Source organism: Hetaerina americana, unplaced genomic scaffold, assembly GCF_022747635.1.
Source record: "Hetaerina americana unplaced genomic scaffold, ioHetAmer1.1.p SCAF_2, whole genome shotgun sequence".
Lineage (NCBI taxonomy): Eukaryota > Metazoa > Arthropoda > Insecta > Odonata > Calopterygidae > Hetaerina > Hetaerina americana.
The window spans coordinates 23,181,473-23,198,631 of record NW_027286763.1 but is presented as its reverse complement, the minus strand read 5'-3'; the positions used below and the strand labels follow the sequence as shown (position 1 = coordinate 23,198,631).

General features: G+C 41.0%; 1 protein-coding gene across 1 annotated transcript; it reads left to right on the top strand.

Annotated features, from left to right (window-relative positions):
* Window positions 1–902: 902 nt before the first annotated feature.
* Window positions 903–5,777, top strand: LOC139687611 (uncharacterized). The gene is made up of 3 exons (XM_071584835.1): window positions 903–1,493; window positions 1,682–2,456; window positions 5,665–5,777. Exons 1-3 carry the CDS (start codon window positions 903–905, stop codon window positions 5,775–5,777), a joined length of 1,479 nt encoding a protein of 492 aa, XP_071440936.1.
* Window positions 5,778–17,159: the final 11,382 nt, after the last annotated feature.

The window sequence follows — 17,159 nt, the reverse complement described above, 5'->3', positions numbered from 1 at the left end:
GCTTCGTAAATGCGACAGAACATGCATTCAAGCATCAGTGTATCTTGAAGATATTCACCACTTCCTGTGGCAAAATGTCACGCCATAGAATTCATTTTCCACTTTGTCCTTATCGGGCATACTTGCGGAATGCAGCAGAGCAGGCAAGTAAACATATCAGTCGCATAAAAATAATATCAGCCATGTAAAAATAATATTAGCCAGATAAAAATAATATCAATCATGTCAACATACTGTCAGTCATATAAAAATCATGCCTTTCATGCATACACCTGTCATACAGACATACAGTGATATCGTGAATTCATAAAATGAATTATTCAACAAGAAAATTAATCGAATTTTTACGAAATGAAATGAAATGAAACCTTGGTAATTAACAAATAGAGAATTCAGCAACTCATTGCCAAGGAAAACTAGAAATAAAACTACAATTTTAAATTTTCAGCTTCAGCAATCGAGGTAATTACATCTTTACAGTAAAGTAAGTGTTTTAGCACTCTTGCCAATTCACTCAACCATTTGCAGTCCGTGACACCGATATCGATATTTTAGATTGCCGCTGTGGCGGCGCAAGGAGAGCAGACGGAACGCACGGCGGAATTTATTTGTTCCGAGTTCCGAAAAGTACCACCAGGGGGACACGGCGTCGGTACGACGGAGAAAGGTGGACGTCGGGCGGGAGAGTGAGTCTGCCGCGAATGAAGAAGCAAGTTGTACGATCGCCCTCTGTAAATCCGTTTCGATAATAAACCCGTTGAGTTTAACGCTCGAGTGTAATTTTTTCTAACGTCCACTAGCGTAGAAGGAAACCCCTTCATTGGTGACCCCGACGTGATCACGCGTGAGCTAAGGTTTGCATTTTTTTTCGTTCTGTGACTTGAAGCGCCACGTGGTGCAAAATGCCGCCTCCAAGCAACGGGTCGGAGGAGTCAATCGTGAACAGAGTGACGATGCGAGTTCCGCCTTTTTGGCCAGAAAAGCCGGCTCTATGGTTTTCGCAGCTGGAAGTTCAGTTCTCGCTAGCGGGAATAACGAGTGAGGCGACGAAGTATTCCCACGTGGTCGCCCAGTTAGACAATCGCCACGCGCTGGAAGTGGAGGACATTATTGTGAATCCCCCCAGGGCAGACCCATACCAGAAGATCAAGGAGGAATTAATCCAACGACTCTCCGTCTCGCAGGCGCAGAAAATACGGCAACTCCTAGAGCATGAGGAGTTGGAGGACCGGAAGCCATCGCAGTTCTTGCGCCATCTACGGACGTTGGCTGGCGTTGCCGTGCCAGACGACTTTCTGAAGACGCTGTGGATGAATCGCTTGCCATCCCACACACAGTCCATCCTGGCCTCACAAGACTCGCTGGAACTGGAAAGCTTGTCGAAACTAGCCGACAAGGTGCACGAGGTGCCGCGCCCCCCGCAAGTCGCCAGTGTCACGCCGCATTCCGAAGTGGAGGAACTTCGAAGGCAGATAGCGGCCCTTACACAACAGGTAGCCGCGTTGACTGCTTCTTGTCCGGATTTTCGCGGACGGAAACGTTCCAAAAGCCGACAGCGGCGTGCCCGCAGCCCTTCCGCGCCTCCAGATGCAAGGTGGTGCTGGTATCATGTTACTTTTGGTGCTCGCGCGACTAAGTGCCGTTCCCCGTGCGCCTATAAGTCGGAAAACCACGAGGGCAGGGCGTAATTGCGGCCGACGCCCGCTGCCCCCAGCCTCGCCGCCTGTATGTTGTGGACTCGGTGACGAAGACAGAATTCCTGGTCGACACCGGTTCCGATCTTTGCGTTTACCCGCGTACGCTGGTGAAGGGACGACAGCCACTTTCTACCTACCAGCTATTTGCCGCGAACGGGACGGTGATAAAGACCTACGGGTGGACAGACTTAGCCTTGAATTTAGGCCTAAAGCGGGACTTCCGTTGGCGCTTCGTCGTGGCGGATGTCGATAGGCCCATCATTGGCGTGGACTTTCTGTCCTTTTACAGCCTTTTAGTGGACGTCCGCCGGCAGCGAATAACGGATGGGATAACGTCGTTGGGCACGGGCGGTCGCATTGTGCCGTGTTCGGTCCCGCAGGTGAAGACTGTAATCGAATCATCTCGATTCCATGAGATTCTGACCGAATTCTCAGAGATCACTCGCCCAGCTGGCACACCGAGGGAGCCCCGGCACGCGACCATGCATCACATCAAGGTGACGTCCGGACCCCCCGTCGCCTGCAAGCCCCGGCGACTAGCACCAGATAAGCTCGCCATCGCCAAGAAGGAGTTCGACGAGATGCTACGCAGCGGTACGGTCCGACGGTCGGACAGTTGTTGGGCCTCGGCTCTGCATCTGGTGCCCAAGAAGGATGGCGAGTGGCGTCCCTGCGGGGATTATCGCGGTCTCAACGCGCGGACCATTCCCGACCGATACCCGGTGCCTCATATCGCCGATTTTGCGCACAATCTGGCCGGTAAGACTGTATTTTCGCGTATTGACCTCGTACGCGCGTACCATCAAATACCTGTGTGCCCCGACGACATTTCAAAAACGGCAATCATCACGTGGCGGCGCAAGGAGAGCAGACGGAACGCACGGCGGAATTTATTTGTTCCGAGTTCCGAAAAGTACCACCAGGGGGACACGGCGTCGGTACGACGGAGAAAGGTGGACGTCGGGCGGGAGAGTGAGTCTGCCGCGAATGAAGAAGCAAGTTGTACGATCGCCCTCTGTAAATCCGTTTCGATAATAAACCCGTTGAGTTTAACGCTCGAGTGTAATTTTTTCTAACGTCCACTAGCGTAGAAGGAAACCCCTTCACCGCTCTAAGAAAAAGAAGGCCCCTGGAATGGCATCATGGGATAAAATCTGAGTTCAATTGCTTATTTAAAATATAATGCTTACTTCTGAGGCAGCACTTCCCTTCATTTTTGCTCCCACTGGCTATCTTCACCAATTCCACCTAATATTTCATACCTAAAATTGCTATAAAGTTGGCAAAGTGCCAAGTTATGAATTATTTCAAGATCAACGAAACATCCATGGGCTATAGTTTACTTTACATTTCATTAAGATAAGCATATGCAATAAGAAAATCTTAAGTTTTAGGGGAGTTGAATCACCACCGTGAAAGTTTTAAGGGATCAGAATTACAATGCCCGACCGCGGTAGGGGTAAAAATATTCGTGTCAAAATTAGTCTGGTGTGCATTCATTCCCTGCCACACGCACTGGGCTTGAAAGGTACTATGTAATAATAATAACAATAAAATTAATTATCTATACCACCGAGTGGTGTGTTGCATATTTTGGGGTTACTGCAATATATCAATTTACGAGTTGGCCGCTGCATGGCGATGTTAGTCGGGTAGAGCAGGGTGAGTATTCGGGAGAGTAAGACGGAGGCGTCGTCGGTCGTGTGAAGTGGCGCGGATAGGCTTTGCAGTGGAAGTAAATGCCATTTGCCAATCTGTTTCCCTCACGAATATCAATTGGAGTAACCTCTGTACTCTGACTAAAGGGAAATGACCGGAACAATTTTTCCAAGGAAATGAGTAATTTATGTATTCTCCAACATCGATTTACTGTATGTTCCTGTACTGAAAGAAGAGTTGTTCATATCTGAAAGAGTTAAATAATCATAATTTTTAAGCTGATCGGTCTAAATTAAGATAGTCCGCTTTGTCTGCTTCATACCCAAAAAAACTGGATGAAGAAGCCGCCAGATGTAAGCATAATATACGAGTAATACGTAGATGCTACCCTTGAGCAGCAATGAGAGCGTAGGGCAGGGGATGTTCAGCTACCAGACATTAGATCACTAATAATCCCTTATATCATTGACACCCTCCATATAATGCCCTGTGATTGATGTAAAAACTTGATTGTCCATACCAATTTCACTTCAACTCTCTTATTATTTGAATTACAGCATACAATTATTCTGCTTAATGTGGAATAATAGATACTATTGAGTTGACCCGATAATACACGGCTGAAATATAATCAGAGAGAATGGTCAAGATTGAATTATTAGAAACAGGAATGGAAGACGTTAGAGAAAGAGACTTAGGGAGAATGAAGCCTTTAAATGATACATTGGGGAGTAATACCAAACCAACCATTGAGTTAATGACGGATCATGACCTAAACGATGAATTTGTTATAACATTTTTTGGTATTTCACGACTTGGATTCTTTCACTATCAAATCACCAGCCTTGGACACCGTAGGAAATAATTCAGTTTCTTTTTACTCAGAATTAATTTAGGCAAGTGAACATAGTGTGAGCATACCTCGCAGCAAATATACTGTGCTTGGAAGTAACACCTAGGAAATAAATTGAATTATCAGAATTAATTATTCGCAGTGCAAAGATACTTGTTATCAGCCGTCCGTATAAGATTTAAGGGATGCCTCAGTACTTGAAGTGAAGTTTTTTGCGCGAGGCAACACATGAGAAAAAAAACGGCAAAGGCATTTTAAGCATTAATGTCGACAGTTTTTCAAGGTATTTGAGAGCGGGTTGGTCCGCTTAGGACTATAGAACTCTGGTGGAATAGTCACAAAGGTAATAATTTCAGTGAAAATCGATTAGATTGAAAAATCTATTTGCCCTCTCTATCTACATCGTTGCTGGCCATTAAATCTGAGATTGGTTGGGCGAAGTTCTTCACTCGATTCTCATTTTGTCGGCCAACCTCTTCAAGCCTGCATTGGCGTTCTGCATCCATCTGTACCCATTATGTATTGGGCCTCACCAATCGCATATCTTCTCAATTATTCCATTAACCTTGCTACCACAAGCAACGAAAACGAGCTGTACTTTTCTTAATCTTCCACCTTCCGTAAAGAAGATGAACTGAACTGCGGGCCTAAATAACATGGACACCTTGATCACGCCTTGCAATCGCATTCGCTCCGATGTGTCGCACGCTGCCTCCCCCAAGGTACGTTGGGAATGGGGGATACTGGACCCAAGTCAAGAGCCTTTCGGAACCATCACCTTATCAACTCCCCAATAATTCGGCGCATGTGGTACCACCGTTTCACTTCTTATCTCCGGAGTCTAGTAGTCGCTTAACTCTAGAATAATCGAGGGGCAATTTGATGCCTTTTCAGTATTCACAAGTCGAGGCCTCCGTTATATTTTAACGCGATTCTTTTTTAGATTCTTGGATTTTTATTATTTGTTTTGTTTAATGTTATAAATAATTTCTATGACCCTACTTCCATTTTGAGAGAAGAAAGGAGGCTTTACTCCTAGATTGTCTACGAGGTCAAAATAGCCCCCGGACGTTTTCATTGCAATACGTAGCTTGCTACTTCCTGGTTATTTCTAACTATTAGTCCAAAATATGACGCTTACACGTCACTAATGACAGAAATCACATGCTGCTGTTCCATTCATCACGTTTGCATTTCATTTGGAGGAAATGACTATTCACAACAGTGGTTTCTTAAAAATAAAACATAAAATCTTCGGAGGCAATTTTAAGACCATTCTGCTTAGCTTTGTTGGTGATATAATAATTAAAATTTTGGTAGCAAATGGTGTGGTTGCCCTTATTTATGAGAGCATTCTTTCTTAAAAAAATGCAATAAGATTGACAAATGGTATTAATTATTGGAACCACATGTGTGCCTTTTATCCTTTACATGGACCATTAATTGATTCTACAGGTTTGGAGTTGACTCCTGCATCCTTTGGACCTTCTACACTCCTGGACCTCCGATCTACGTGCCCCATTGACACCTCTCTCCAGGGTCACTGCACACGCCCCGCCTTGCATTGACATTTAAAAATGCCGAGAGTGGGGCCTGCACGACGGGGAAATTCTCAGCCTTGCGTTCCAGTGAAGTGCACTCAAAAGACGGCAACTCTCGAAAAGTCATCGCTTTTGGAGCTCTTACCTATGAGCGTTTGGCTTTTTTCTTCAAAATACGTTTGTTTTAGAGAATCAATTAGAACATGTGCTTCCTCTTTTATCTCACGACTTTGTATCATTCCTGGACCGCCGTAGGTTGAACAATATCCTGCGTCGCGTACCGGGTTCCAGTTAACAAGCAAAAAGAGAAACAACCAGAAGGGCAGTGTTCTTCCTACTTGGCGACTGATATTTATAATGAGAATACGTTGGAACATAAGAATGCAATGAACCCGAAGCTCATCTTAATACTCCAGTAAATTATAGAGATTCGGGTGATATTATGCGGAAAAGAAACATCAATGAAGGTCACCAAAATATCACGAAAAAGAGCAGTTTCACGAATTATTTGGATTTAATTTATGGAATTGCTCCCTTTATGTGATCTTCAGTCCAAGATGGTTATTTGCTGGTCAGTCACTTTAAAGGGAATGGATGCCCACCATGCAATACTCTATGCCAGAGTTGTGTTCGGGGCAAAGATTCTTCCTGTGGTCATCCATATGGAGTCCAACATTTACTTAGGCAGTAACTCTGGGCATTTTGAGATCCAAGTGCTTTGATCACATTTATACTAGGTCAGGTTTAGGCATACTCGTTCATTTACAATTAACATCCAGTTAATGAAGGATTTTTTAATCATCAAACGATTCTTTCTTTCTGCAATGCGAAGAAGTCTATGGTAAAAATACTTTCATAAAGGCATTCGCGACATTTTGAGGCCGTGGAACAAAAACCTAAGAATTTTGAACAGATTTTGTTTCTTATCTGAAATTATGAAGATTTATCGGTCTCGCATTTTGAAAACCGTGACATTTTTTTGCTCCATGGTGATAAGTGTAAGAACTAGGTACAGAAATAAATCTCTGCGGTCACTTATGCTAAAACCGTTTAAATATTTCATAGATATAATCATGAAGCTGCATTTTTTCATCCTTCATCACATTTTGACATTCATCAAATAAGAATATCACACATTTGTTGACCTAAAGATGATGTAATACATCGAAATCCGGTCGTACAATAAATCTTATCGAGTGGAACATTGCTACTATCCGTTCTTTATTATGTTCGAATTCCACCTCATCACGCCTGAAACTACTCAATTTGGGACTAAAGGGTTGAAACGAAATACAATACGGTGCAAAATTGGGATATGAGTATTAGATTTATGTGAAGAAAGTTGCCAGTGGAGGAATGCTAAAAAGAAGGATTAGAATCACTTCGTATACATTAAGATAACACTGAAAATTATCATTTTCCGAGGAAGGGCGAGAGTGACACACTGGAGGCAGTCGACAGAGGTTTTTATCCGGGCAAAATTGAGACCAAATGGACCCTTCTTCCACTGGACATGTGGACGACGTGATCACACAGCATGTTTGAAAGTATGGATGGGACCGCAAAACGGGAATCGCCACTTCCGATTGCCTATTTTTCAAACAATGCCTTTTGCTCAATGGTGACGATGGCATGTGAACGCCACATGAAGGGGTGGCTATATCAAACTTGTCCAATATGGAGTTGGGATATTAGGATCTCAGTGCATAATAAAACCCAGCCATCAACCCGGAGGTTGTATTTGAAAGGGGTAGGCAAAGAGTGTCATGCGGCACTCACGCATTCCAGGGGAAATAGTCTTCCACCGTGCCACCATTCACTTACCCAGAACACACTAGTGCTCAGAAAACCGCGCGTCATTGATTTTTAAGTCAACGTCATGTTTAAGTCAATGAGAGGGAGAGAGAGTTGGAGAAGAATACCGTCAATGCCAAAACTTATTCATGACTTCGAACACTTGTATTGCTTACAATTTGCATCCACAAGGATTTGAGATTCACCTCGAGGGTTACGATTGATTCAGTCAGCCGAAACGATTGTCGGCGATGCTCGAGTTATTAGGCCTCTCTTACGATAAATCGAGGAGCTTGGTACGCATGCGCCGGCATCAACCGTTAGAGTTTGAACGTAAATTTTTAAATTATCGTATAGTTTGAACGTAAATTTTTAAATTAGAGATCGAGGGAAAAAACGAAAGATGAATGTCTAGAAATTTGGCAATACAGGCAGAGTTGGACCGTAACATCGCCCGCACCATAGCTTTGTACAGATTATGGGAAGGATTTCTTTCCTATGTGGAGGAATTCGTGAGAGTTTACCTTGGACCGCGGTAGAATTAATCAAATGTGGATCTTTTGCCTCCTGGGCGAGGAGTCGCAAGCCCGCACGATCACTCAGGAGGATGGACGAAGGCGGAAGTATTGTCGGTCGCCAACTGGTCCTCTTTGCGTGAAGGGAGGGCGGATTTTGACCGGTGCGAAAGTGGTGCCCGATAGGGACGAATAAGGAGGCTGAGCGGGGGCGAGGGGAAGAAGGGCGGAGGAATTTACCTCATGCGAGGCAAACCGAATCCGAAAACATCGCGTTCGGAGGTGCGATGCAACAGATAAGAGGAGAGGGGAGATAGGAATCCACTTCGTGAGACCATTTATAGGAACACAATGACATTGATCTTCGCATAGCCATCGATGAGAATTCTTGTACTTTGGACTGGTTTCACCTATCGCACCTGTCAAAGTCTAAGCCCCGTACCAAGAGTGGCCTATTCAAGGTTTCCTTCGCACTCGAGGGCCGTAAGGCCGTGATCGTGCCTTGGTACTTGGTACCGAGACTGGGGGAAAAACCCCTTCGTATTTGAAGACTCTTTTGTTTGAGCTGCCAAAACGAAGGGAACTCTGGGCCGACCTACGTTTACCTTTGCTTGCTTCGTGTGTACTTCCTTCAAAAAAGAGAGCCTGGCGACTCTTGTAGAGAAATTCTTCCTTCATTCTCACCTATGCCTTAGTAAAAGGCTCGCTCCATACTAAGAACGACTCTCGGTACGGGCCTAAGGTTCAGTACGGAGTGAGCTCTGCCCTCACCGATTTAACTGGCTATCGGGCTGAGGTATTTTTTTAAGGTTTTGAAGAGTCTTCTGCGATGTCGGCTTCGAGTATTCATGAGTGCCTCAGTTCTTCTACAGCATTCCTCAGAAATGCACCAGGAGAATAATTGATGATTTCGGAAGTGTTCGAATTTGCCTTCTCTTTGGAAGTAGTGGTAGCAGTTTTAGAGAAGGCGACCGACAGCTAAGGTCATTTGTGCCATTAGGGATGGATGGGAATTGGGGAAGAGTTGAGAAAAACCTCGGCGTTAGCATTAGCTTACCTTAAAGAAAGGAGCCAAGGTTTAACGACCCATCTGGCGGACGGCGTACTCACTCAAAGTGATCTCTACAAAAGCATCTCAAGTAGGCATCGGGATACCACTGAAAAATATCTGCCGTCCCCAGGATTCAAAGCCGCACCCTCTCGGTGGGAAGCCAGTAAGTTAGCCACCGCACCATCCGAATCTAGCTCTCTTAGGAAGTCGTAAGACTTTTAACAAAATATCGTTTAGGAGAGCGGTCGTCCAGTGGGTAGAGTGTTGGACTGCTGACCAGAGGGTCCCGGGTTCGATTCTCGGGCAAGGCTAGAAAATAAGAATAAAGAAGAATAAGAAAGAGGGAAACAGGTGGAGGGAATGATTTTTTTAGGCAGTTAGGATAGGACGGAGAAAAAAAATGAGAGGGAGGCATGAGCCTTGCTAACAACACATTGAGTCATGGATGACTATAGGCTTCAAAAAGCCTATAGTCACCCATTTCTCCAGCTGATTCTAATCAGCAGATTAGAAGTTTTGTTTAAGATTTTTAACACTGCTGCAAACTAAGCAACCTGAATTCCAAGAAACTATGGGAGATGCCAAGCAGTAACTTTTGACGGAGTCACCCACTAATATGCATTATAGTGCAACCCAAAATTTGAGATAATATGATAGGAGACCTTGCGCAACAGTAAGCCTAGTGAGTTGTGAAATGCCTCCAATGCAATAAGGGGACAGGTTTTTGTCCCATGCATTCATCTGTGCATTGACTAGAATACTTTGTATCACAAAAAATCACACAGCTAAAATGATGTTGTGGCTGCCCACGGGAGTCAGCCAAAAGTGAATTGAGATCCTTCATTCAGCATCTAAATGCACTAAGTAGGAGAATTCCATGCTCTGACATATGATTTTAGAATACTCATATTTTGGGATAGCTTTTTATCCCCTACATATATTTTCAAGGAATTATTATAATTATAATAGTTCAGTGAGAATCACTAATTTGTGAACTGCTAACATTAGTTGTTAAAAAAAGGGCTGATGACCAGATGGTGATATGTATGTAGTCTTAGTTAATATTATTTTTTATTCCAGTTCCAGTCACCATTGTGTTAATCTATTCTCTTCTTTATAATGTTATATTCTTTTATCTACCTTCTTTCTCCTCTTTCTAATGTCTTCTTTCTTCCATCTCCCAGTACATCAATCACTTTTTTTTTCGCCTCAACAAGAAGAAAATAGATGCTAAGACTTAATGAGGTACCTGCAATGATATAATGAGAGAAATGGTAAATCATATTTGCTATTTTTTGATAAAAAAATGAATATAGCAATAAACTCTGTTTTTTATATAAAAAGTAATAACTATCAGGGAAAAATACTATACCTGAAAAAGTGGGAAATACTATATATCATTCTTCATAAGTATGGAATGAAGTGAAAATTGCTTTCTTTATAAGGAACATGAAGCATGCAAAATAATAATTCTGGAAGAGGATGGGAAGCACAAAGGTTGTTGAGTTATAAAATTCAGTACTTATACAAGCAAGTTCACTTTCAGGTCTAAACTTATTATTTAGATTAAAAAAATTGTATTCGTCAACCAACAACCAACATTTTTTGAGAGTATTGGTTTGAGGCAAGAGATGGTGATGAAGGTTGACACATCTGTATATATGAAATCGAGATATTTCAGTCTCCAGGGAGCAACCATAATGCCCTCTCCATGATTTTTCTTTCTTCTTTTCACTCATTCATATTTTCAAATCCCTTTCTTATATCCTACATGATTTTTCTATACCCTCTTTAAACTTCTCCTTTCTCCCATTTTTCACCCCTTGAGCACTTCCTTCTTCTCTCATCAAAATTATTTCATCCCTTTTCTGGATGTTCTTGATTAAATAGGGTCTGAGGAACTAACTACCCCTGAAAGACACCAGGTTCATCGCATGTTATGCAAATTCAATTGTCAGCAACACTAAAAGTGAACATGAACCTAGCCTTAAGTGCATAGTAATCCTAGCCTTAACCATATTAAGAGTCCAAATCTAAATGCTGTTGTGGTGATGGCCTACTTGTGGCACTGACTCCGTGTCCTTTCTTCTTCTCCTCTTGGTTCTTCTTTCTTCGGATGGCTTCACTCTCTTGGGAATAAGGTGTGCACCGAGTGGGTTAATACAAACAGCCGCAGCAAACACATTTCATTTACACTCACTTGACAATCCTTCAGTACCTAAAGTTGACATGCTATGGGTATCGGGAGGCTACAGGAGACATTTCATTCTCCACCAATCTATCATTAGGTTTTTTATGCCAATATTTGGGTATGATAGTTTATCAACACCCCGACCTCATATAAATATCCACCATATAGTATCTTTGCTGAAGGGCTTGACAGCCACCTTTATTCACCTTGCTAACTAGCTTTATTATCATCCATCCAAATACCTTTTATCAGTGATTTTATAGTATTCCATATTATGATAATGTTCTCACAATTTTACGTTTGTTCCTGAACGTCCCTTAGAGGGGGTTATTTTTTGCCTTATCACTCATTTTGGCGCACCAATGTATTAGTTCAGTGCAACAACCTGTTATCATATGGTCTCGTAGATAATAAGTCATTGATTACGTGTTACCAAATTCAGAACAATTCATGGTAAACTTGCTTTTCATTAACTGTCCAATTAATTTGCCAACTCTTACATTGGCTACGCATTTATTTTGCTGATATTGAGGTGAAAACATCAGCAATTAAAACAGCGTGGATACATACCACTAAACTGCTCTTTAAGGACCCTTTCCATTCTCCCATATTAATCATGGAAATACATGATATACATGTATCATATGTTAACCTGCTTCAAAGAAGATATCAGAGCGTGTGACCAACCCAAAAAACTATGGTTTTAGAATGGGTACATCACTGCAAAAATCTTAGTAGAGGATTTATGGAGCTGTAAGGAAGCTGAAAATTCAAACAATAATTGAAGAAAAACAAATGACTTCACCTTTATGAAAGCAGTTCAGTAAAAAATAAATAAAACCATTAAAAAAACACAAGAAGTGAACATCCAGAGAAACCAATTTATGAACTAGAAGGAGAGGTTGCTACTTTTAATTCCAATTTACACAATAGAAAAATTATAATCAGAGGGGATTCAATCGTCCATCCATTGACTGGAAAAACTATAGTTTCATAGCGGGAGGTAAAGACAAGGAGTCATGCAAGTCATTGCTTCGTGTTTTTGCATAACATTCATTAAACCAATTAATACTGACACCCACCAGAGGAAACAATGTACTTGATCTAGTAGCCACAAATTTAACCGAAGTCGACCTAATTACAGCCACACTCAATGGACTTAGTGACCATAGTGTTTGTTAACATTAAATTGATGACTATGGAAAATCAGAAACCAAAAAGAAAAATTAACCTCTTGGACTTTGCCAATTACAAAGGATTAAGGTGTGACCTATAGCACTCTTATGGTACATTTTAGGAAAGTAGTAGAAACAGAGACATTGAGATATTTTAGAGTGCTTTCCTCGAGGTTACACGTGCTAAAATTAAGAACGCATACCTAGTAACTTTAAAAGTGACAGGAGGGGACCTAGGTGATACAAAATAGAAGTACTTTAAGCATTGAAACATAAAGGACATTATATTAGAAAATGAAGAGATCACAAAAGGTCAAGTCTAAAAATAAACAATATGAAATAATACAGCACCGAGACCTCGCAAATTATTCGCACTCCTAAATACATTGGCCACTTGGATCATGCATATAAAATTCGGGAAATAGATGCCAGAAGTAGCAGACTCAAGGACTCCTTCCCACGGACAATACGGGATAGCAACTGCAGGGTTATAGATAGCAAAAATTCCACTTGCCACCCTCAGCGTCTAGGGAATAATTAGAGTTCTTCTCTATTGCATGCTCTTTCACTAACCTCGTGTGTTTTGTTATCATAACCCATTCTTTCGGAATGATCTCATTAGTGTTCTGTTCATATGTTTTCAAGTCTCCCCTTCAATCCCTCGTCCCTCTCCGTGGGGAAAACTGTGCATTACCTGCAACATTGGGTCGCATTCCCTGCCTTTCACTGTCTCCTCGGGAGGCGAGTGTTTTGTGTTGCATGTTCATGAAGTGGTGGAGTTTTGCATTATTGCTTGTTGTGTCCTGGCTAGCGTGTTGTTGGATGGCTTTTGTGCTGCATCCTGGGGTGCAGTTGTTCTTTTGTTAATGGTATATGCGTTTGCATGAGTGTTGAATAAAGGGATTTTTGCATGAGTGTGTGCGCTGCTGTGGGTGTAATTTTCCATGTTGTTGTTTTGCATGTGGTATTGTTGCTTTTTACAGTTGGTGACCTAACATCCGCCGCCACACACCCTTGCGGCGGCTTGCGGGGTATTATGTAGATGTAGAATACATAACTATAAAACAGCAAAAGCGTTAGCAAGAAAAACATTTCGCCAGGCATTAATAGAATTCAAAAATAAAAGATTGGGTGAATATTTGGCCGATAATCCAAAAGCATTTTGGTCATATGTACGGTAGGTTCTGGGAAACAAGTCGACAGTACCATCCCTCAATAAAAACGGGCAAAAACTTAACACCAGCTTAGAAAAAGCTAAAACATTAAACCAAAATTTTCAAAGCATTTTTAATAATCATTCACAGGAACAATGCGAGTCACTATCTGATCGCTCCCTTGATCCCATACCTGAAATTGTAAAATCTTGTCTTGGACTCGAACGCCAACTTAAAGACATCAGTCCAAACAAATTGCTATTGTTATGCATTTTTGACATCGAGTCTAAGGTTTCTTGTAAACTTCGTCTATATGCTGGCGATGCTGTGATATATAGGGAAATATCCAGTCATGAAGATAGAGTATCATTAGCTAAAGACCTAAATGCAATTCAGAAGTGGTGCGAGACATGGGAGCCATAATTAAATTTCAATAAATATGTTTCCATAAATTTTTGGAGGAAAAGGACTTCACCAGAAAAAACACACTATACAGGGAACCAACATTACACACGTGGAGTTGGTCAAATGCTTGGGTGTAACGATAACTACTGATATGTCCTGGGGAAAACACATTCGTGAAATAGCTAATAAAAAGTTAAGATTCATAAGGAGAATACTTGGGAATTGTAAGGAAAGGATAAAGGAACTTCGTTATTTCACTTTAGTTAGGCCCCACCTTGAGTATGCTGCAAGTGTATGGAATCCTCATGAAGTAGGCTTAATATTGACTAGATCGAGCGCAACGAAGAGCAGCTAGGTTTGTGAAAAGTTTTTATGAACAAGGTAGCAGTGTCGCTACACTATTGGAAGAATAAGAATGGGAGCCTCTAGTGACCGTAGACCTAAATACAGGTTGAATTTACTGCATAAATTTGGGGTATGTTGCTTATCTGGGGATGTTAAGGACATATTACAGGCCCCCACTTACTATAATAGATCAGATTACCAACGTAAAAATAGGGAGATTTATCGTAGAACGGATAGATTTAAAAGTCGTTTTTTCCTCGAAACATTAGAGATCATAATAGACATGACAGCAATGGCGTAGGAGATAATTAGAATTGGTAGTGTATACATTTGTTGATATCTTGCATGTTATTATTTTTATTTAATAGACTCATTCACTAGACTACTAGACTTTGTAATACTTCACTAGAATTTTTAATAGCTCTACGACATGATTTTAATGTGCGTCTCTTTGTGATTAAATATTTTTACATATAAATACTTTCTTTCGTATGATTAAGGTTTGTCGAGTGCATGAACTACCTAAAATTTGTGTACAGGTAACATAATTTGGTTTTGCATGTGGTTTTATTCTAGTTGGCGGGTGGTGACCTAACACCCCCCACCACACGCCATAACGGCGGCTTGCGGAGTATTGTGCAGATATAGAATAGTTGCACCTAACTGCAATAAAAATGCATCCTTGTCCACTTACTTTGCCCCCATTTCTTGCACGGTATGTAAGCTTCACTTTCACCTACCTTAGTTCAAATAATACCTATTTACAGTGAAATAATGAACATCAAACTAATTTCCTCTGACAGGGTATTGCGTTGAAATAAGTAAGTAGCGATTCGGAATGAAGGCGGTTGGTCTCTGAGTAGTCAAGTCACCCCTTTATCCAGGCTTGGGATATTAGAGATAACTTTTAGGATATGAAATTTAAGTAAAGTAGAGCTCTACGAGTTCATTTTATTTTTCACGGTGAAAATCTTTATCATATATTTCGTAATCGAACGCATCACGTATTTTGAATAATTTCGAGATTCAGATTTGGACTTAAGTATTGAATGTATATATTTTGGCAGATAAGTACACCGAAGGGGATAAAGGTCTCAAAAATTTACCAGAATCTAATTGAATCCTGCGAAAAATTACGATGGCCAAGTTTACCCGAGGATTGGAAAACTTCATCAGTCATCGGTCGCACTTTTCCATGGACCACCTTTCGTGAGTTCAAGCCGTGTTACTGAAAGGATTTCAAATACCTGTTAGCTATACGTGTACGATTTCCATGACGGAATTCATTCACTTCAAAATAAATATTTTCAAGACAGTAAATTTAGAGTAGCAGCGTTTGGAAACCCTTACTTAAACTTACTAAACTCTCACAAAGTTAAATAGGATACTAATATAACTTAAGCTGGAGGCTCATATATGCCACGAAATTAATGCGGTCATCTTTTCTGCGATAAGAAGCACTATTATAGCTTGAAAATCTTGCACAAAAAACATTTATAAATGAATATCAAACGAAAGACTATTATTAGCTACAAACTAAGCATGATGACAAATGCACATAACACACCTGAATGACGTCTCGGCGCCAACTAACTGTTAGGAAAATTATATACAGAATCAAGTATTTGCAACGGTTGCGTGACGTCACGAAGTTTAATATATATTTGAAAAAAATAAATTTTAACACAGTTAAAATAAAAGGAAATAACTAAACAATATTTTACGATATTTTATATGAATTACTTTAACTCCATTTCCATTATATTTTAAATGGGTATTTCTATTTTGTCATGAACATTAACGATATTTAGCGCTCGTAGTGGCACTAATCGAAAAAGCGGGAAAATCATAAAATAACCAATTGCTACCTTTAAGAAATATCAAAAGACTAATTATTATTTGGAATAGTCCAAATACTATTATTAATTATTTCCACAAGGCTTAACAGTTAATTTATTATCATTAAATAAGGTGCCATAATAATTTGATTTGAATATTCCTACTACGTACACATTCATATAATCAGAGGTAATTGGTAATAAAATGACGGTTAGGGAAGGGAAAGGAAAAAGGAAAAGAAGCACAAACGTTGAAGAGACTGTAGGTTTACAAAGAACTAAGGGCATTTTAAATTTAACAGGGAGAAAAGAGAGGAATATGAAATAGGTCCTGTGTCACTGTTGAGGAGATTGTCTCTGTTTTTGAAAACGTTTGTGCTTCTTTTCCTTTTTCCTTTCCCTTCCCTAACCGTCATTTTTCCGTTCTTGTGGTATTCCCTTCCTCTGTAACGGTTTTCCCACATCCTCAACGGTTATTTGTTGTAGGTTGCCTTTCACTTTTCCCTCCCCCTTCTACGTTCGCTTAACGGTTGTGTTAAGCTTCCCTTTCACTTTTTCCCTTTTTGCAACGGTCATTTCCGTGTAATTCCCCCTCCCCCTCACTACATAACCTATCGTTTCAAACTCCTCTACCATCAGCCTCGTCCATTGGCTTTTGTCTTTTTCACCACCCCCCCTCCCCCACACATGTAACACTATATATTCTTCGGATTGCCCTTACCCTTTCTCACTTCGACTTGTGTTGTGACGATTACCCTTCAGTACGCTGAAGAGGACTACTTTGTGGCCGAAATACGCGTATTCGTATTCACCTTTCTTATCCTCTCCTTTTTTACCTTTTACCCCTTTTACCTACATCATTATCCTTTTTTACCTTTTACCCCTTCTTGACTTGTGGCGCTAGCCAATTAATTTCATTTTTACTTTGTTTAGAAAGGTAA